The sequence below is a fragment of the Pithys albifrons genome, chromosome 8 (genome assembly GCF_047495875.1).
Source record: "Pithys albifrons albifrons isolate INPA30051 chromosome 8, PitAlb_v1, whole genome shotgun sequence".
NCBI classification, from domain to species: domain Eukaryota; kingdom Metazoa; phylum Chordata; class Aves; order Passeriformes; family Thamnophilidae; genus Pithys; species Pithys albifrons.
In genome coordinates this window covers 29732445-29754148 of record NC_092465.1, presented here as the reverse complement: position 1 = coordinate 29754148, position 21704 = coordinate 29732445, and the positions used below count along the sequence as shown (strand labels likewise).

Below are 21704 nucleotides of genomic sequence, written 5' to 3'. Positions count from 1 at the left end.
ATCATCTCATCTTCATCATGGCCTACTCTTCCATGAGGTGTCAATACACCCTGGCTGCAGGACATGTGGTGTTGCACTCCTGCTTCAATAGAGCTGTTCACTGTTCACCACCTTCTCTGTGGTCCATGGCACTATTGTTTCCATGGGACTTACACATGTTACTTGCAATTATGTTTAGTTTAGTAGGGAGAAAAGGATTGCATACGTCTGGAACCCAGCCCAAGAACACAATGGAAGCAGCTCATTCTGCTCCTCCAAAAATTTGGCCCTAAACCCTAACATTTATGGTAAGACTCCAGACTAATTTGTGGTGACAAGAGCTTCTCCCTCCTTGAAGCAAATGGCTGTTCTGAGGAACAAGGGGTGGCTGAGCACACTGGCTAAACACCTGAGCTGCATTAGATTGTGCTGCTTAAAAGTAGATCTGTGCCATTTAGCTTTAGGTTTGTCCCAGTTAATCTGCTTCTGTCAGTAATCAATTGGCATCTATGCCCCACCTGCTCTGTAAAGCTGATTCAGGTTTTAAGACAATCAGTCATTATAATGAAACTGTTACTAATTATTTTAGTGGGGCTTGAGGAAGATTCTAAGCGTGTTGACAGGTGAGGCTGGCATTAAGTAGCCTCTTGCTCTTAGTGATTTATGAAAGCTTTCCTGAAACTGTAATGGCTGGATTTCAAGCTTTCTCTGCCTTGCTATTTGTTCCCACACGTTCGGGGTCAGGCTGGCCTGGGCTCTGAGTAACCCTGTCTAGTTGAAGATGTCCCTGCTCATTGCAGTGGGTTTGGGCTAAAGATCTTTAAAGGACCCTTCCAAGCCAAACTATTCTACGATCTATTCTATGATCTGCTTTTCCTAAGCAGGTCAGGTCACATGGGCTGTGCCTGTTTAAAATACTCTTTACTGGGGAGCCCACATTCCTACAGCATCTATTTTGTCGCTTCTTTATCTGAAGTCTTGTCTAGTCTAACCTGTTACTGCTGCACCACCAATACAGGCAATTCCACAAGACACGTTTCTTAATCGATCGCAGTTGTGTGAAATTATTAGAGAACACAAATGTGTGTAGTAAAAGTGGGCTGAAAGCAAACAGCAGGTAGCTGTGATACTTGAAGTAACAAGAGTCCCTGGCAGGCAACAGCATAATTCGTTTTCCATTCAGCAAACTACCTGGCTGAAAAATACTTTTCACCTTCATTTTTCTGTAGGGCATAACACATATCCGTTTCTATAAATACATATAACTATACACTCCTTTAATCTATGACAAAGCACTTCATCCTGCTTCTATGCTACTGTTCAAATGTCAGAAAGAATGAAAACCCGAGATCATTTGCAATGTATGTGAAATAATGAGCTGTTTGATATATTATTTTTTGCCATGTGCTATTTGGTAGGATATATGTTTGCTGACAATAAGTAAACATCATCAACCTCAGAATTTTTATTAACAAGTTCAGAAGAACAAAAGTCACACTGATTTCAGTAAAACAAAAAACAATCCCTTTCAAACAGAACAACTGCTAGGAATATGAACACCTAGAAAATTCTGAATAATTTAAAGATCTTGAAATACTGAGTTCTTCATCCCCTAGGGATTAATATGAGCCCATTGCTTCTATCTTAATAATAATTTAATGCTGCACCTTAAAAAAACCCCTCATCACCAGTGAATATGGCTTCTTCAACAACCTCACTGGAAATGGATCTAATACTGCACATTGTACATTTTCCCCCCAGCTAACTGCACTGGGCCTCAGCGTTCACTGTTTGATTTTATATACAAGACTGAGTATCAGATTGGAGAGCAGCATACCAAAGGTGCAGAGCTAACACCAGACACAGGAGCATCTCAGTGGTGTGCTCAGGACAGACAGCTCCCATCCACATGGGATGCAGTCCAAATGTCAGAAGCAGAAAAAGTCCAGACAGCTTTACTCAGGCATGAGCATGGCTCTGATCACCTAAAGAAAAAAACTGTAAATAAAATCAGTTTCCACAGCACTGCATAATGCAAAGGTCAATACCAAAGGCATCAGTTGCACCTGCCAAAATACTCATCACACAACCACGTAGGTGTACAACATCTTCTGAGCCATTCTGGTATTGCCACTGCTCTGGTAAATAAGGGACAAGTTAAAGGCAGCATCTCTTCTCAAGTCTGTCTGACCAGTTTCTATTCCCTGTAAAAATAATTATTAGAAGAAGTTATCATTAGACAAAGATAGTTTAAACTTGTAGAATCAACTACATATTTGTGGTTACTACAGGCTTTCAGCTGTATGGAAACAAAAGTATTCCTTGTGCCCTCCCTCTTCAACAAGTTTCCACATCAGGGTGTTGATCACCAAATAGTTACAAAATTACACACTCAAAACGTTAGCTGTAAGTTAGTCAGCTCATAAACCAGTAAAGTACTCTATCCTATTTTTGGTTTGTATGCAAAGTATTTGTTTCTCCAACCAGAATGTGAATACTGCTGTACCTTTTTTCCTGGTCACGAGACTGCTGCTTTAAACTCCCAGGCAGACTAATAGCCACACTTCTTACTTTCCTGACTCTCTTTTCTAAAAACACTTGCAATGTTTCTACCTCACCATGCCACAGCTAGGCAAAAACTTTCTCTCAGACCAGACTTGTAAATGTATGACATGTCAATTAGGATCTAATACAGATCAATTAGAGCTAAACCATGGCTCTGATGCACTTAGGCATTCTTAATACTGGTTCATCTTGCTCCAGCGTGCTGTTCTGTAGCATAGGTGACTACACAGAACTTCCAGGTCAGCTACTTCAGGTAAAGTGGTTTAGCAACCCTTTTGCTGCTACTTCAGCTTATGAGTAAATCCTTCAAAATTCACAAATCTTTGAAGTTAACACATGCTTAAATGTATTACCAGGTGACAACCAGATCTGGGCTTCCAGTGACAAGGAATTACAATATAAATTGAAGGAAGCCCAACTACACAGACTTTATGTACCTTTCTTTAGTCTATGACTAAGAAATTCTTAACATTTACCTGACTTTATTCTCTGTACATAACTCCCAAAGTTACAGTACCTCTAAGGTGAGGGGAGGAAGTTCAAGCACTCTTTGGTAGTAGTGGATTGCCAGGTGCAGTAATCCCAGCTGGTGAAGGCCACGGCCAAGGTTGTAGAAAGACTCTTGACATGGACCACGCAGGTCCAAGTAGCGGTGAAGGAAGGAGAATCCCTGTACAGATATTATACATATTTGTGAATGTCTCCTTTAAGAGGATGGCAATAAAATATGCTGGAGAACAGAGGTTTAAATGTATCTATTTAGACTTTTGACTTTGCTTCCCCAGCAACACATTGCAAGCTGAAGGCTAAGATGAGTCACATTTGATGGACGATACCACAAACCCTCCACTCTGTCAGTTTCACTGGCACTGATAACAATGGGTAGATCTCTTTTAATAAATTAAACAGAGTTATTTAGTACAATGACTTATGGCACTAGCTTGCTAAATATCTCAGTGTGTGTGTATCTGGTTGTGTAATATATACACAAGTAAGACTGGTTCATGTTTGGAAGACCCGATCACCCTAGAAAACATGCATGCAAAGGGCAGGCTACAGCAAGACCTTATTTCTCTTAAAAAAAATAAAAAAAGCTTTAAAAGGCATCCCTTCCCCACCATTTTTTTTTAATGGAGAAAAAGAACTTCCTTCACTTTCCCTCACTCTTTGCCTTGGATAGCACAAAGAAATAGTTTAATTCTACAACTTTTCAGAATGTCACAAAACTCTGAAGGCCATGAAAAGTATTATCAAAGTATTATTTCTGCAATGCAAGCATATTCTTTTCCTGATCTTGTGCTCCATGTAAATGTTTACTCCAATGTCAGTTATCAGGGAAATTAGCAGTACCTATAAAGTGACCAAAAACAAGTATCACTGAATAAGGGCATGAAAAATCAATATATCCTAAGTAATAGGTGAGAGTTCATGTCCTCTCCTGAAGCCAGCAGGTATTTTACTGCCAACTCTAAAGCGGAATTGGAAAGGAAACTCATACCCAGCAATTTCAGTACTCTGTAAGTGTTGCACTTTCTTATTTTGCTTTTAAACTAAAATATATCCTGATACATTTAAGCTGTATGAGTAGCAGAATCTCAGGAGTACATAATTTTGTGGCTAACCCTGCTCTGAATACCCACTCCTCGCACACTGTGGTTCAGAGGAGCAGGACCCAACAGGTACTACACACCTGTTCCAGTGCTCATGTTCCAGATGGAAAACAGGGCAATGCATAAAAGGACAGTGACCAGACACCAGTGGAACAAATTACTCTCAATTAAATTTTACTGACATGCTGTAAAGCTAGAGAAACAGTTTGTCTCTCATCTGCAGGACGTCACTGCTGGGTGTGTTGTGACAATCCTGACACAGGGTTGGTATGAAGCTATGAAAATGAGGGGCGTTAGACCAGAGCTACCTCCCAAACACAACAAAGGGAAAGACAGAGAGGCAAAGAGCACTATTTTACATTAAAATGTAGTGCCTCCTTGGACCCTGAAGGAGCCCTGGGGGAAACTTGGAAGGGACAAGCAGATGAGGTGAATTCAGAAAGGAGAAATGGAGCACACAACGTTTTCATTGTCTCCCATGCATTTTGTTTTGTTACCACTTTGCAATGTGATGACTCTGTTTTAAGTAAAGGAGCCTTCTTTCTAGGGAACATGTTGGTAATCAGATAAGTTACCTCCTTCAACATGAAGAATTAGTTCAGAAACAAGCAGCTAATGATCATAATATAGGTCATCAGTGGGTCACTACAGTTGAATTATTAATTAACTACAATAGCAACAAGAAATGATGTTAAAATACCAAGTATAGTAAGCAAGAAATGAGAAGAGAGAGAGGGAGCAGGCAACAGTATTGCCTGGGGGTAACATAAATAGGACATTGTTCAAGTACATTAAAAAAGAACAGAGCAGCCCATGTAAAAAAGACAGGCTGATTATAGGAAAAAAGTGGATAAAAATATTAAAATTAGGCCAAAGTTTGTAAGTTTGAAATGTCTTAAGTTGGCCACTGTCATAACTGGGTTTAGTATTAGAGTAACTGAGGACCTGTAGCTTTTGCCAAAATCAGCACAAGCTACAGTTTTCTGCAATTACAGAAGTCACAAGAGCTCAGGATCCTCATCATTATTGTGCTGACTGAGCTCGGCAGACACAGGAATTAAATGGTATTTCAAGTTAATGAAAATACTTGGTGGAAAGTAGAGGAAATTACTTTCAAGACTCTGTTTGGGAATACTCAGTCTGTGGTTTGTAACCAGTTCTGGCAGATGAAAAAAAAATGTGAATAAGGAAGCTGAAAAATTGAGGGTAGCCTAAACTGAAGCTCACATGATCTTTACAAAGAGAGCTGTAAGAGGCACCTTAAAGGGCAAAAGAAAAAGGAAGATGGGGAAAAAAACCACTTTCTAAGTCTGTAAAATTTGCTTCAACGATGCAGTTTACGAGACATGTCTACGAAGGGCACGTGGCATAGATCCAGCTCTACAAAACTTCTCCAGAGCAAGGCAGGGCAAGAAAAATTTGGAAGAAAATCCAGATTACAGCCATCAAGAAATGAGTAGTATTTTCACAAACACCTGGCAGCTGCCAACATAGATGTGAGTCTCCCATACGGAGAGGAGATTCAGATGGATAGTTCAAAAGCATATTCATCTGTGCTCATGTTTCATCACTTCCCTCTTTTGAAATGCCACATTAATTATGAAAAGTAAACACAGCATGTTGTAGCCATAACTGTCTGCAAGACACAAAGCAGGAAACATGATGGGTAAAAATAATGACACTAACTCACCTGTACTACAAGGGCATGTCTCTTCAGCACGTATTTCTGAGAGGCCATGTGGATGAAAGTCAAGCCAATACAAAGGCTGTACAGAGGTTCATCCGGGTTTACACGAAAGGCTTGCACATACTGTCCTAAAACGAAATAACTGAATCAAGATGTTTGCTGTGAAAAGTATTCCTTAAGAATTTAAGGGCAAAAAGGAAAATCTTTGAATTAGAAGTGTGAACAAAGAAAAGAAATTGTTTAATATACCTACATCAAAATACACAGGAAAAAAACATAAATGAAAATTGTGTATTTTCAGCACTCTTTGGATTCAGAAGGAATAACGCATACCGTGATGTAAAAATGGAAGCAGAAAACAACTAGACACAGAAGATAAATGAGGTCCTTGGCGTGATTTATATCCTGGAGGCCACATATCTTAAATGTAATATTTGGAGGGCTTGAGTGAAAGCAGTAGGTTTACTTCAAAGGCCTGCTTAAATTGTATAACCAGCTGTATTTGCTGTTTAAATTGGGCTGGTCTTGTCATTATTATTATCATTGCCCTTTAAGTATCTTTGCAAGTTAGTTATACCTGCAATGTGTGCTAAACCTGAAACATGTCAGGTTAATTTTTATTAGCAAAACCCTTTAGCAACGCACTGATTTATGTACAACAAAATAATTAAAGCACTAGACTAACACTGTGAATCTGTAATTTTCTGATGAAAAAAAATTTAATATATCTTTCTCTTGATATAAACTTTTGCTGGTTATCTTTGTTGATATTAGAACATGAAGAATATTACCAAGAGCATGCTTGAAGCTGCCAGATACAAAGGCATTGTGCCCGTTCAGGACACACAGCGCGTGATTATCGGGATTTTTCAGCATCAAGCGGAGACAAAAGCGATGGTGACGGACATCCTGAGACTGCATAGTAACCTGATTGAAGATGTTCCACAGCTGAGGCTTATTGACATTTTCCATTACCATGATTCTACAGAATGAAAAGTATTCAAGAAATCAGTAAGTGCTATATAGTAGATACTGTCCCTGAAATAAAACCTCGACAGTTTAGGGAAGATAAAGAAGGGACCCTAAAAGAGCAGGTCAGTGACTGAGGCAAAGATGAGAGTGAAACACAAAACCAGTGGTTCTGCCAAATCAACCAACCTATTGGGTTGTGCATTCTTTGGAAACAAAGGCTATTGGAAAGCTCCTTTAGTTTCAATGCCCTTATCTATTTTAGCTGAAGAGCATCAGCCCCCCTGCTATAGCAGCATTGTCAACTGTGTGACTACAGCCTCAGAGGAGGCAACTACAGAAGAGACTGCTCTCCCTTCTCAGTAGCCCACCTGATATAGTTGTAAGCTTTTCTGAAGTTCTTGTCCAGAATTGCAGCAGAGAGCCCAAAGTATTCCAGCTCCTTGCGCTTCTGTCTATCATCATAAAATGAGTAATATTCCAACGAGGAATCCACTAGGAGTTCTGCCTCCTTGTACCGGGAGAGGTCACACAAGGAATATATAGCCTTCAGGAGGAGGTTCCACCAGTCATCTTTTGTCAGAACACTTGTGAGAACAGCAAAAATTGCTAAAAATATTGGAGCCAGAAAGTTGAGAAAAATTAGAAGAATGATAAACTCTTATATCAAACCGATCTTTTCAAAGACAGAGTAGCATTAACAGCTAATTTGAAGTATTTACTTTTTCTCAGTTTAAGTGCAGTTTGTAAAACACCAGCAAAAACCCCAGTCAAAATGTGGGAACAAATAGCAAACAATACACACAGTTCAAGCTGTAAACATACTACATGAATGCAAGTTACTCCTCCTAATTTACCAAACAGTGCTTACGAATGTACCAGTTAAAAAAAAAATCGCATCCCTTTAAAAATGTATTTTTATTACACCCTACATTTGTATGTATCATATTTGCATTGAGGAGAATGTTGGTCCATATGATCTCTGGAGGCCCTTCCCAGTCTGAATTATTCCATAGTCTTCTATTTTATTCTGAATGGGATTGTTCCCTTAAGATAATATTACCTTCATTTTTGCTGCCTTCTTTGCCCTAGAAATAAAGCAATGTTAACATGACCTGCTAGGATTTAGCATGCAAAACAGTAACATTTGTATCATTTTTCAGAACTATGCTCACCTTGCTGTTTTATTTTTAATAAACAATTAGTGGTTTGTTACCTTTTGCATCGCAATTTGCTGTCTCTTGGTCATCATTGTCAGAAATTTTATCCCTCGACACCTTAATAAGATAGAGGTGTCTCTCTCCAGATTTGGAACTAGATATCAAACACACCTGAGCTCTGCTCATTGCTACCTAGAAACAGATTTAAAGGCAGCATTTCAGATTACATTATAACATCCTGTGACAAAGGCAGCTTTATGGCCAATCCATCTTACTCATTCCAAAACAGTCTGCAAGTTAGAAACACAGTACAGCAAGATCAGGAGAAAGAACATTCCCAAGAGGAATATTATCTCAGCATTGTCTCGTGCTCCAATGCCAACCGGGATATGCAAAAGCAAGACACAAACTGTTTAGATTATTTTAAAAGATTTCTCCTGGGATTGGAACATCCCTATATATAGTGAACCCAACACTATTTGCATAGAGGCATAACAAGAATAATGCCTTTCTGTAACAGTTCCAGAAGTATGTGGATAATCAGCTGTTCAACCACACAGTGTCATACAACTGTAATGGCACTGACCAGATGGATAAAACAGGGGTCTAAATATTCTCCTCCCTCACTCCCTGTTTAAAAATGTACAAAAAACCAACACAAACCACCACTGCATTTACTGGCTAAACAAATTCTTTTTTTCTCATTTGTCACATAAAAAACAATTTAAAACATTAAAAAGAAAATTGTTGAAATCAACACTTCAAGAAATCTCAATGCTAATTGCTAAAAAGGTGAAAAACATTTCTGTTATTCAGTGTGATGTATGCACTGAGAACAGGGAGTTCAAGTCACTGTATCAATAATTATACTCAAACAGTACTCTGTTCTGAACACTACATGCAGGAACACCAGTACTGCAGGCTCCCTACAAGATTATTATATAACAGAATTGTGAAGCCATCCGCATACAAAAACCCATTAGCTTTGCTCCTGAGTTCATTTGTTGCTTGTCTTGGCCCAACTCAGAGCTGTCTAATTTCTTAGCTGGAAAGACTGGCTTACCTTCAACAGCATTGACAGCATTGTGAGTAACGTGTCTATGTAGCCATACATTTTGCCTTGGGAATACAACAGTGTCGAACGATGCAGGAGTAGCTTTAATTCCTAGACAATATTGAATAATATTATTCAACCTCTTGCACACAGAGTGAGTTTATAAAACAAACAATTTTGACTGAATATACCACCAGCAGGATTGGTAAAAGCTTCCAAAAAGCTGTTAAGAATCTGCTGCAGCAGGTAAGCTCTTCCTGAACTGCCTTGCAGTAGTTACTGATTCAAACTCTCCAATTTCAGAGAAACTTGGCATGACCATAACCTACGGCAAAGGTGCTGCTGGAGAGGGGATACAGAACCTCTACTTAAAATCAGGAGAGGTCAAACCCCACAGCTTGTATGTAGCAACTGCTCATCAACTTGATAGAAAGTGACTGGTGTCACAACTGGGTCTCATGGCCAAAAGTTTGTATATCCCACAAAAATAATCAGGTGGGACAGGAGAGATCTTGATAGAATGCTCAGGGAGAAGGAGCCATGAGGATGAATCCCTGACACTGTAATGAATCCCTTGCTGTGTTCTGAAGGCTCACCATGCTAAGGTTAAGTAAGCCTCAACCCCTGGCCCTGTGCAGCTGACATTGCTGGCCACTACCACAGTTTGGCAGTAGGACATCCTAAACTGGAAGCACAGCACTTCACCCACCTGCTGAGCTGCATTAGCATCCTGAGCCAGTGTATCTGGATCATACATTGGTTCCAGAGCCTCCAGAGCTTTCTCAGGCCGGCCCAGCTGCTGCTGTAGGGTTGAAAGTGAGATTCTGGCATCCAGATGCAAAGGAGCAAGATCAACAACTTTGGCATAGCTCTCTGCAGCACGCTCCATGTGTCCCAAAGCCTTCAAGCACTCTAGAAATACCATACACAACACAATAACACAGTTAAGTGGGAGAAAAAGGAGATTTTAGTTTGCACAATAGTTAACATACTTTTCAAATATCTTTTCAGTAAAACCACCCAAAAATGTATTATTAAGTGAAAATATTCAGAAATATATACTGATGCATTCACAGTTTCACTTAAAACATCATCAGTTAACATAGGATGGAATGTAAAATAGATGCTGCCTCACTTACATGAAGAATTTTTAGCTGAGGTAAACTTCCATGTATATAAAGAACAAGAAAATGCTCCCTGACAGAGTTGTCATAATAAATTTCAACTATAGTTCTGCAAATACCAATTTTGGTTCAACCAGAGAATCTAAAATTCCTGTGATCTTGGAAAAAGGTCCCTGGAAATGCTCAGCACTGGACTATCATCTCCCCGTCCCAGGTGCTCATCAATCCCACTTTCTCTCACCCGCGTGCCGAAGCCAGACAACAGCCAAGTTGTATCGTTCTGAACAGACAAGGGAACTCAAGAGGGGCAGTGCTGAGTTGTACTCTCCAACATCCAGAAACGCCTCTGCCACATCCAAATACAAGTCACCCATTTCTTCTGGATTTTGTTCCACCAGAGTGGTCAAAAAAGGCTGTAAAAAAAGACACAAAACATCAAAAGTACAAATAATCAATGAGAACATTTCTTTAAGATATAGCTATTGCAAGCTTACATTTTATGCTATGATTTTTACTCTACATTCTAAACTACACTTCCTTGATTTAAATATTATTTTTAAAGTGAAAACTAAAAGATCTGAATTTCAGACTTCCTGAAAAAGCCGTATTTTTCTATCCTAGACACTTCACAGTGTTCATCAGTGAGGAGTGTCCCTTATGAAAGAACAGTCTTCAGATTTAGTACTGCTTTCAAACAAAGTGAAAATATGTTCAACAATTTTGCAACATGGTCCTGGACCTGTTGCAGCAAACAGACTGTGACTGACCATGCTTTAGCAATACTTCCACTGAAGGCACAATCTCTAAGGACAAAGACAGTATTTCTGCTATTATGGGTCTGTCAGGTTTCTCTCTATGAGTGGGAGAGAAGCAAAAAGAATCTCTGCAGCTCTCTAAACAACCTCAGTCATTTGAAAACAGGAACACTTACTTGCTTTGGTCATTTCTTAGAATATTCCCCACCTTCTGAGTGGGTTTCTACTTACACTGAGTGGCTCTAGGATGTTCAAGTGAACCAAGCACACCATCAGCTTGACTGTGATGTCTATGGGAACACCCTCAGGTATGCAGCAGTTGACCTTCTCCACAGCTGTGACAAGATACAGAATTTCTTTCTGAACTCACAGGCTTTACCAAGCACTTCACAAGCTCCACATCCCCTCCAGGCCACATTCAGTTCCACTGAAGAAAATCTTGTTATAAACTCTTGCAAATATTTGTGTAGGCCTGACCTCTCCCTTTCTTTTATACCTTTCCCAAGAGCTGGAACTTCTTCCTACTGTGTGTGACAATAATAATTCCATGTGAAGCATCAAGTACTGTCGATGTCAACAGCAGATTTCATGGAATGTGCTTAAAGCCTTTGCCTACTTAAGATGTACTTGCTTAATAAAGCTTTCCTTTAGCAATTTATGCACCTGTACCCTCTTCTCCTTGCTTTTTGAAGGAAATACCCTGTATTGAAGTATTGTTCTTACTAAGTTATATCCTGTGTACCAGGGATCTGGCTGAACACATTGTCAAACACCATTAGCTGAAGAAGCTCACACAGCAGACAGAACACAATCTGGTGAGAATGCAAATGTGAGGCAATGCAGGTACCCATGACAATGCTGGCAAATTAAAGGTCACACACTAAAACTCCACAACCTTATGTCCTTCACATGCAGCCACGACACCTTCTTAACTACCCTAAGTCCTCCTTTAGCTCAATGCTTACAACCAGACATCCAAAGGGTGATTGCCATAACCTGAGCAAACTGATTTCCAACATACGGCTTCCCTGTTACCTCCTCCATCCACACCCCATTACTGCAAATCACAACATGCAGATTAGTTCATCATTCTCTAAACATCTTAATATCCAGCACAAGAATAACCATTCACCTACTGATAAACTCTTACAAAACGAGAAGTTTTCTTTTCTAAAGAGGCAAGCCCTGGAATGCTTTTGGCTTTGGTGGCTGGCTGGATCAGAAGAAAGTTCTGAATATGGAGGACAGTACAAAAGAAACCTTTTCTGGATGTAGCCCTGTTTCTGTGCTGTTAGAAATCTCCCAGTTGTTGTATGGCTGCAAGCTGGTTGCTGAGCTTATGATCAGTTCACAGACTTGTACAAAATTAAAAAAATAAATTACCTGCAGCACTGGATTCAGCAACTGGGTGACTTTGGTCTTCAGTCACTGCCTCCTGGCCTTCCTCAGTTTCAACCACTGCACCTGTATCTTTTTTTAAAGATTAGCAGATTAACCAGTAGCACTAGCTAAGCCAAAAGTTACTTGCTTGTGAATCTATAATCAATTGGTAGCTTACTCTGAAAAACTTTAGTTTGGTTTGGTTTTTTTGTTTTCGTTTGGGGTTCTTTTCTTGGTGTTTTTTTGGTGGGTTCTTTTTAAGGACACTCGAGCACTCAAAAAGTTACAAAAGCTACAAAGCAACAGATGGTGGAGAACCAAGCTCTTGGGTAGCTCAGAAGCTTTGTCTTAAGCAATTGCACACTCCAGGTAACTTGGAAACACTATGGTATAATTCAAAAACTCATAACAGTTTTGCTTCTTATAAATTATCTGTTAAAAGCCTCCATCAGGACAGTTGTTCATAAATCAAGTGTATTTTTACCTGGTCCATCAAAGCAAAAAGCCACCTGAGTGATCAAAAGTCTGCATCAGGTTTGGACCTGACTGGTAAAACAACCAACAAGTTTAACCATAAAACATGACTGCATGTCCTGCATGTCACATGGAGTGGGCATGTTGTGCTCATTCTACAGACCAAACATTTTCAGAATAAACCAATGACTTGCATAAAGCAGGTTTCTCAAAGACAACCTACTTCATAAATTGCAAGCTAAGATCCCAGTTTTCTATATACCAAAACATTTAAATGTTTAATAACAGAAAAGTGGTTTATGGAGAATATTAATCTCAGGTCAAAGGCTAATACTCTTGAGTATAGAAGCCACTAAGCTTATCTTTTTTTCCTTTTTTTAGAAGCTATTTAGCTGGCAGAAATAACTGGTTTGATGTAAACACTCAGAGGAATGTTTAGAACTTTAAAAGGCCTCCAGTTGCCTGGAGAGCAGTCCTTGTCTTTAATGAGTTGCAGAGCTAACAGCCACCAGAGTAACCTCTTAGAGAAATCTGAGGTTACTCATCAAAAGCACTGACAAGTTTCAAAAGAGAAAAGTCTGTCAACTTGCAACAAAATATACCCATGAGTTGAAAAGGTATGGAAAGATGTCATACTAGAGGAAGGGCAGGGTCACACTAACCACTTGACAGCTACTTACCCTTTTTCTCCTCAGCTGGACCTTTTTCTTGTACTGTTTTTTCGAGTACAATTCCTGTAAAATCTGTAATAACCTAAAACAGATAAATAACTTGGATCATTTTACAGATTACAAGAATAAACGCAGTAACCAGCCTACATGGCAGCTGTTTGAGACATCACAAAAGTTATCAGAAGGAAAGCCGTATTGTCTCTCAGGAATGTATGCTTGGTGCTTAATGCATAAATTTTAGTTGTAACACAAGTATGCCAGACAAGGCACAACAGTCTGAATTTGAACCATCAGATCACCCTTTAACCTCCCACTTAGAGAATGACCTTTGCTGGTATTACTCACAAAACCAGCTTGAAGATCTTCTCTGGCTACTAAGATTATGGCCACTAAAAAGGAGAAGGATCCCAAAATTTTTAACCTCAAACAACATACAAGTCTATCAGCCTCCAGCTTATTAAATCAAACCAATAGCTTAAATGCTAATTACTACAGAACTAATAGCAACCAATCTCTATCTGATCAGCTCTGTCATTTAGAAACATGACCATTTTAAGGCCCGCAGAACATAAACTCTCTGTTCTGACTGGCAAAGAGGTGCTGAACATGACACATGAATGCATTTAACTCTCCGTACCGCCAAAGCTTTGTCATACTGTTTGGAAGAAATGTAGAGTTCAGCTGCAATGTTGACATCTTCCATGGAGACAAGGCTCTGGTGTTTAGTAAAGGCCTCTTCTACTATCTCAATAGCAGAGGTCACATCATTGGCTTCATAGTAACTCCTATAAAACACAGATATGAGATGCTAAGGACCTGAGATAACTGAAAATTCGTACTTTGAATAGTAGCAAAATGGTTTTCATATTTTTATTCTGGCTATTAGCCAGTATTTCCATTAGCAAGAACAAGTTATAAAAGACAGTAAGAATAGGGGTGCTTTTCCTTTTCTTACAACTGTTGACAATTTTTACGTATTTCAAATAATTACATTTTTTTTCTTCCATACATATTACAACACTTCAGGAGTTTTCATCACGACCTCCCCCACCTGGAGCCAACCATCAATAATGTACCCCATTAATCTGGTTTCAGAAAAAAACTTGAATAATAATATTGTTATAATACACATTCTTGAATTTTTTGGTGCATTTCACAACCATGAATATCAAAAGAACTAAATTGTTTTTAAAAAAGCCAATAACAACTTTCTACAAGTTATGCACGAGAAAGCACTTAATAACTTAGTAAAAACTACTGTAAGAGAGCTACACACTTTAACCATGTCTTCTCTCTCTCAGGCAAGCTTCTATGACTTGCTCAGCTCTCATTAGCAGAAAAGGGGAAGAGACATATTTCTACTTGCTCCAGAAACAAACCACAAGCAACACATAAATTATATTCTGTTGCAGAGGGTTTGTATTTCAGACTGAATACTTTGCTTCATTCAATTTTGTTGGCTCTAAGTTTCCAGCTCTCAGGTGTTTTTATATAGATTAAAATGTACTGCATTTGTATATAGAACCATAGAATCGATTGGGCTGGAAAAGACCTCTGATATCACCAAGTCCAACCCTTGGTCCAACTCCAGTCCCTTTACCAGATCATGGTACTCAGTGTCACGGCCAATTTCAGTTTAAAAACCTCCAGGGATGGTGAATCCACCCCCTCTCTGGGCAGGCCATTCCAATGCCTGATACTCTCTCTAGAAAGAATTTTTTTCTGATCTCCATCTTAAATTTCCCCTGGCAGAGCTTGAGCCCGTGCCCCCTTGTCCTATTGCTGAGTGCCTGGGAGAAGAGACCAACCCCCACCTGGCTAGAACTTCCCTTCAGGTAGTTCTAGACAGTGATGAGGTCACCTCTGAGCCTCCTCTTCTCCAGGCTAAACACCCCCAGCTCCCTCAGCCTCTCCCCATAGGACTTGTGCTCCAGTCCCTTCACCAGTCTTGTTGCTCTTCTCTGGACCTGCTCCAGCACTTCAATATCTTTCCTGAACTGAGGGGCCCAGAATTGTATACTACTGGCATTTATGTGGTAATCAGTATTTGCATTTCATTCTCTTACTCTAAGAGAATGCAACACTTCTAAGCTTGAATCAGCTGTGGAGCTTATTAACAACAGCTTTTGAGAAACTCTGGAAAACCAAATCACAGCACTTCTAGATCCATCTCACTTTGCCATGTCTCTTGCCAGCTGCATAAACCGATCCCCATCAGAGGGAGACAGGAGGTTCAAGATACGCCTGTAGCCATCCATGGCCATCTTGTGCTCCCCCAGCTGCTCGTACAGGCTGGACCTCTCCCACAGGTAACGCACGTTGGTCGAGTCGTACTTCAGAGCTACAGGAAGAAGCAGCAGAGTATCAGTAGTCTAGTTTAGGAAAAGGCAACAGTGGATTTCACATTCAATTCCCTGATGAATGTTAACAAATATGCATGGGGTTTTTGTAAGGAAATAACATGTTACAGATTCACTAATCTTTTACCAAAGCCAGACAGAGCTACCACAATCTTCACACACTGAAGCAAACTAAATTAGAAAGCAGAAGAAAAGGACTGCCATTAGCACCTAGCTTTAATTTTAAAACTATTAAAATAGTTGCTACAATACCTTTTGTGTAGCAAAACACAGCCTGTTTAATATTGTCCTGTTCCAGTGACATTTCTGCTAGTCTAACCCATTCCTCAGTATCACTGGGATTCAAGTGAGCTGCAATCAGTTCAAACTGCAGTGACTTCTCCATATCACCCTGGTCTTCATAGATCATGGCAAGAGTGGAAAATGGCTCGTGAGCAAGAGGAGCTGTGAAAAGACAAAAAGAACACTAAGATGGTTTTAAAACCATCTTGGAAAAACATAACTTTCCCTTCTGCAAACCACCAGTATCAGAATTACATGGAACATCCACATTGCTCTGTTTAAATTCAGGAAATGTTTGCAGACAAATTTCTGATTCCTTTCTATCAATTATTATACAGCCTGACAATCTAACAACAACCATTTATAGAATTATTCTACACTGTAAGTCGTGCATGTTTATGCCTTGCATCTACAAAGACAATAAATGCGAAGTGTAAAGCAAAGCAAAGTCCCAGGACTCAGCACAACTGGGGTGGTAGTTTCTTTTTATATGCAAAACAGTAAAGGAAATGCACCACACAGTCTCAATTCCATACTAATTATACACTGACTTTTCTTATACTGATTATTTTCATCTTCAGAGAAGCACCACTGAATTCTCCTCCTGCACATGGAAATTTCACCCCATCCTTAAAGCCAAAGAGTTTTACTGTTCTGCCATACCTTGTCGAATGATTTCCATGCACATCAGAATGGCCTCCTCACGTTCTCCTCGAGCAAACCTGATGTTGGCCTCTCCCATCAGACCCCTCAAGGCACGAGGAAGTTTGCTGCGAGGTCTTTTCTCCTGAATGGAAAACGGGATATTAAAGCTTAAGTTGTGCCCAAATCCAGGAGACATCAGTCACACTTGTGCTTAACACAATTTAAAAACACATTAATTTAAGTACTACAGATACTAAATGCCTGACCAAAAGATTTGCTGACTTTCATATCTGACAGAGTAACTTTGATACCTGATGCAAACATTGGAATCCTGACACTGGAAAAACTGATTTCATGATTTTTGAAAGTTTTCGAACAGTAATACACAGTAATTTTTAAAAAACCAAAGGCAGCATAACAAACACCAGCATAAGCAGAGGTACACCACATAGGACTACTTCTAGGGAAATTGCTCAGCAAGTAGCTAAAATCACAAAAACTGGCATTTATGCAGTATGGTCAGGAGATACAGGGAAGTTACATGAAAGTTTCAATACTTGCTTTCATCATTTTCTTGGTCTCTCGATTAAGTACCATCTCCAAAACAAAAACATCTCCAGCTGTGGGCTGCTCAGTAGCTTCTTCCTCTTCTTCTTCTTCCTCTTCCTCTTCTTCCTCCTCATCCTCGTCATTTTTCCCAAGCATGGATGCAAAGACCCGATGAACAGATTTACTGACGCCATCTGATGTCTCTCCTGGTTGAGAAAGAAGCAAAGGTGGTTTTTGATATAATCAAGAGCAAAAGCTGCTTATCAGGACAAGTGCAGAGAACACAGCAGCCCCCTTGAGGCAGCTGTTCTGTAAGAATGCTGCCTGCAGAAATGCAGAAAACCCCAGCATTATTCATTGCCAATGCTCAGTATAACCCCATCTCTGACATATTTTGGATATTTGAAATGAAAGCATAGAGGAACACACAGAATGAAGCAACAGGTGATTCAGTATTTTTCCCAATCCATTCAAGAGAAGTGTATTAAGCAATTTTCAAGCACAGAGCTGGCTGGCTGCAGTAGAGCCTTTCAGCTGAAGAGGTTACAAGTGAGCAGACAATTCTACTACACAAAAATGCAGCAACCAATTTTTAGAAGGAATCTAAAACAAGATCTTGTGACCATTCCATCCACAACAATAAGTACCTTTTGGCATGTGCTAATGCAAAATCCAGATTATTCACATTTCTTCAGAAAAATAACAGAATTCTTTAAAATAAATAAGAAAATGATGCAATGCAACCTGAATAATTATGCTTAAAGCATATAATTTTAAAATTTTTCACATTGTATTCACAATTTCTTATTACAAAGCTAACCCAGGGTTGTATCTCACCACAGATCTACATGCAAAACATCCAAATATGTGGGGTTCAAACATTTCAGCTGGGAGATTGAACACTTAAGGATCTGATAAAAGAATAATCACAGTATCAAGTTGGGGCTGGAAAACAAGTCTATCCTGTATTGCCTATACAGAAGTGGGAATTGGGGACTACACCTCAGTTTGGGTTCTTTTTTTTTTTCTGACTTGGGTATATTTAGTTATTTTTATTCTGACTTGGACTCAAGCATCTAAAAATCAAAACTTTTCCCCCCAACTGAAAAAACCCTAATTACTAATTTAATTTCCCTTTTATTTCAGTCTCCTCAGCTGCAGGAGTCATCTGAAGATTGCAGCAGGTTACACCTGAAGACTTACATATCAAAAGTGACTTTAACAATGACCTTATCCAACATTTTTACTTCTGAATATCCTGATTCTAATACCAACTCTTTAAATAGTGATGAATATTATCAGTGTTTCCTTGATTCTGACTGCTCCTGACCCTTCTGTGCCCTCTGTAGTAAGAACAGAAGTGATGCTATCACACAAATCTATCAGGGTATCTTTTTCTTAGGTAAAGATGATGTTCATGAAAAAAACCTGGAGTTGGTGCAATACAAACCAGAACAGCTGGGAAGTATTCCAGAGACACCAGCAAAAGGAAGGGGCCATAATGAACCACAGTTACCTGGCTCCAATGACACTTCCAGTGTTCGTTTTCTGTCCTTCTAGAACAAGGTCTGGCCATACTTTCAGAACTGAGGTACCACTCACACACATTTTAGGTAGGACAATTTAAGGTCTATTTTCTCAATTTAAGAAAAGAAAAAACAAACTCAAAGAGAATGATGAGAGTTTGCAGTGGAAGTAGCAAAAGGAATCTAAGAACCAACACAAAAAGATCCAAACTGCACTTTGCTACCTCACAGCCTTGGCAAACCCACAAGACTATGCCCTGACCAGAGTGCAGGCTCTGCAGAGAAGTGTCTGAAAGAGACTGAGACACTCCAGATATCAAGCTCAAACCCAGAACCCAAGCTGGGGGATTTACAAGCACTGATGCAAAGTGCAGAGGGCAGTTCTGCACCTACCACCTCCTGCAAGTACCTTCACTAAGGAAGTCAAGCTCATTTTGCTAAAGATACTCTGAAGATATTTCAGTAAACCACAAAAAGAAAGCTAACAAGGGAATCTGTAGGTAGGGACAGCCAGCAGAAAATGAGCAGAGAAATAAATGTTGGCACTCTGAATAGGCCAAAGAATACCTGGGCAAAAGAAAAAAAACTCAAAGAAAGCAAAATAAATAAACTCATCCTTGTAGCTATTTTATCTGACTTTGGCTGACAATGGAAGAAGGCAACGCTCACTGTGAAAACAGCTAAGCCACAGCAGAAAAACAGCAAACACAAAATAGACAAAACTTTTTGAGATAAGGTAAAAAGTTCAATTTATTTGTAACTTCAGAGAGAGTAAATAATTGATGCCATGAGGTTAAGAAGCCAGAAGGGGAAAATAGAGCCAGGTTTTTATAGAAAGTCAGTTATTGGCAAGCAAATGCTTTCAACGACTTTTAAAATATGAATATAGATATACCATCAGCTTCATCCTGGCTTTGGGATCTCAAAGATGCTTTTTTGGATGAAGAAGGAGCCTCTGCATCTTCATCGTTTTCCTCAGCAGACGCATTTTCGCCCTCCTGCACACACCAACAGCATTAGTAACAGCTTTGTAATGCGACTCATTCTTATTTCCCCCAACATTTACAGCCATCATTTAGACCACGGGTTTCCAGCCCTTGCACTGCTAATGAAACTGCTGGAATTTAAGTGAACAAAATCCAGCATTACTTGCTTTCATGACATTTATATTCTCATCAATGTGAGGTGAATCAGGTGGTGACTGTTCTCGTTACCTTTGACTGAAGAGACTAATCCATTGCATATCTGGCATTACAGTGAGGTAAGATGACATGGCTGACTGTATCAAAAAAAAAAAAAGCTAGAAACTGGTGACCAATCCTTCAATAAGTCTGCCTTTTTAAGCAAAATTCGAAATATATCAAAATAGCACTTGTTAATCCAGTAAGAATACTGCCCCAGGACAACACCTGTCCTCCCCTGACAGCCGAGTTCTGCTGAATTTGCTCTTAGAAAACCAAGAAATACAGAAATTCAGTTGCATTTTGACATAAAGGTGGAAAAGGTAAACTGCAACAGTACAGATATTTTTTTTAAGACCACCATCTGCTGACTTTTGGACAAAAAGCTGTGCCTCCCTCTATTTATTGCTGCTAAGAAGTTAAACAATTACCACGGGGAGCCGAACCGGAGCTTTCCCTTGGCGCTCACACACAGGATGGTGCAGGAGCCGTAGCAGCCCAGCGGGACCATTTTATCCCCACCCCTGCTCCCGCCCGGCCCAGGGCACCCCGCTCCCCGCCCCGCAGGACCACCAGCACCTCAGCGATGAGTCCCTGGCCATCTCCGCACGGGAATTCGCAGCAGAATCCCGGCCGAGCTCACCGCGGGTCGCAGCCGCGCCCCTTACACAGCCGGAACCCGCTATCAGGGCCGGCCCGGGGCAGACTCACCTTCTCGCGGCTCTTGCGCTCCTCCCGGCGCTGCTCGAACTCCTCGAAGGAGATCTTCCCCTCCAGGTACTCGATCAGCTCCGGGCTGAAGCCCGACATTGCCCCGGCGTGGCCCGCACTGGCGGAACGCTGCAGGCACGGACCGAGTCCGCCCCGCTATGGTGTCCGCCGCACCCCGCGCCCTCCGCTGCAGTTCCGGGCGGCGCCGGTGCCTGAGGGGCCCGATCCCGGGGATGTCCCGATGATCCCGGGGGGGTCCCGGTCCCGGGAGGACGGGGGGGGGGGGGGGGGGGGGGGGCGGGGGAGGGGGGAGGGTGTCCCGATCCCGGGGGCTTCCCGATCCCGGGGGGGTCCTGATCCCGGGGGGGTGTTCCTGATTCCCGGGGTCCCGATCGGGGGATTTTCCGATCCCGGGGGATGTGCCTTTTCCCGGGGATGTCCCGACCCCGGGGGGTGTTCCCGACCCCGGGGGCCTCCCGATCCCGGGGGAGGGGGGGGTCCCGATCCCGGGGGAGGGGGGGGTCCCGATCCCGGGAGTGTCTCGATCCCAAGGGGTGTTCCTGATTCCGGGGGCATCCAGATCCCGAGGGTCCCGATCCGGTGATTTCTCGGTCAGGGGGGGTTTCCCGATCCCGGGGGTCCCGATCGGGGGATGTCCCGATGCGGGGGGGTGTTCCTTTCCCGGGGATGTCCCGACCCCGGAGGGTGTTCCTTATCCCGAGGGGTCCCGATCCCGGTGCGCTCGGGCTGTCCCGGGGGTCCCCACCCGGTGCCGCGCTCGCTGCCGCGGAGGGGCCGGGCCGTGAGGGCAGGGCCGCTGTCACCGACCCAGCGCAGGTGTCACATTATCCTTGATTTCCTCAGAAACTGGGGCCCACCTTACACGGAAAGGGTTATTTTAAAAACGTACCCAGTGCCCTGATGCCTCGAGACGGTCAGAGTGGGGGTGGGAGGCACAAGGTGAGAGGGGCACCGGCAGGGAGAGGCACGGGCAGGGAGGGGGAGAGGCAGAGAGGGGGAGA

At 41.4% G+C, this 21704-nt stretch overlaps 1 protein-coding gene across 2 annotated transcripts; it reads right to left on the bottom strand.

The window, feature by feature from the left end:
- Window positions 1-1420: 1420 nt before the first annotated feature.
- GTF3C3 (general transcription factor IIIC subunit 3) lies at window positions 1421-20843 on the bottom strand. Of its 2 annotated transcripts, XM_071561989.1 has the most exons (19): window positions 20683-20843; window positions 19686-19788; window positions 17277-17470; window positions 16734-16857; window positions 16041-16232; window positions 15604-15769; window positions 14066-14213; window positions 13438-13510; window positions 12287-12373; window positions 11135-11238; window positions 10390-10561; window positions 9734-9936; window positions 9034-9135; window positions 8027-8162; window positions 7182-7419; window positions 6633-6823; window positions 5845-5969; window positions 3062-3214; window positions 1421-2183 (listed from the first exon to the last, which is right to left on the bottom strand). In XM_071561989.1, exons 1-19 carry the CDS (start codon window positions 20779-20781, stop codon window positions 2061-2063), a joined length of 2733 nt encoding a protein of 910 aa, XP_071418090.1. In that variant the 5' UTR covers window positions 20782-20843; the 3' UTR covers window positions 1421-2060. The 2 variants fall into 2 exon arrangements, with proteins under 2 accessions (XP_071418090.1, XP_071418091.1); XM_071561990.1 differs by lacking the exons at window positions 1421-2183; window positions 3062-3214 and having other exon boundaries at window positions 5851-5964.
- Between the last annotated feature and the right edge of the window lie 861 nt (window positions 20844-21704).

Excerpts from the sequence above, each read along its gene's own strand:
- GTF3C3 (XM_071561989.1), bottom strand. The coding sequence starts at position 20,781 with ATGTCGGGCTTCAGCCCGGAGCTGATCGAGTACCTGGAGGGGAAGATC. Across the intron at positions 17,471-19,685 it reads AAGCCAGGATGAAGCTGATG|GAGAGACATCAGATGGCGTC; the intron begins GTATATCTATAT and ends TTTCTCAACCAG. Across the intron at positions 2,184-3,061 it reads TTCCTCCCCTCACCTTAGAG|GGAATAGAAACTGGTCAGAC; the intron begins GTACTGTAACTT and ends TTATTTTTACAG.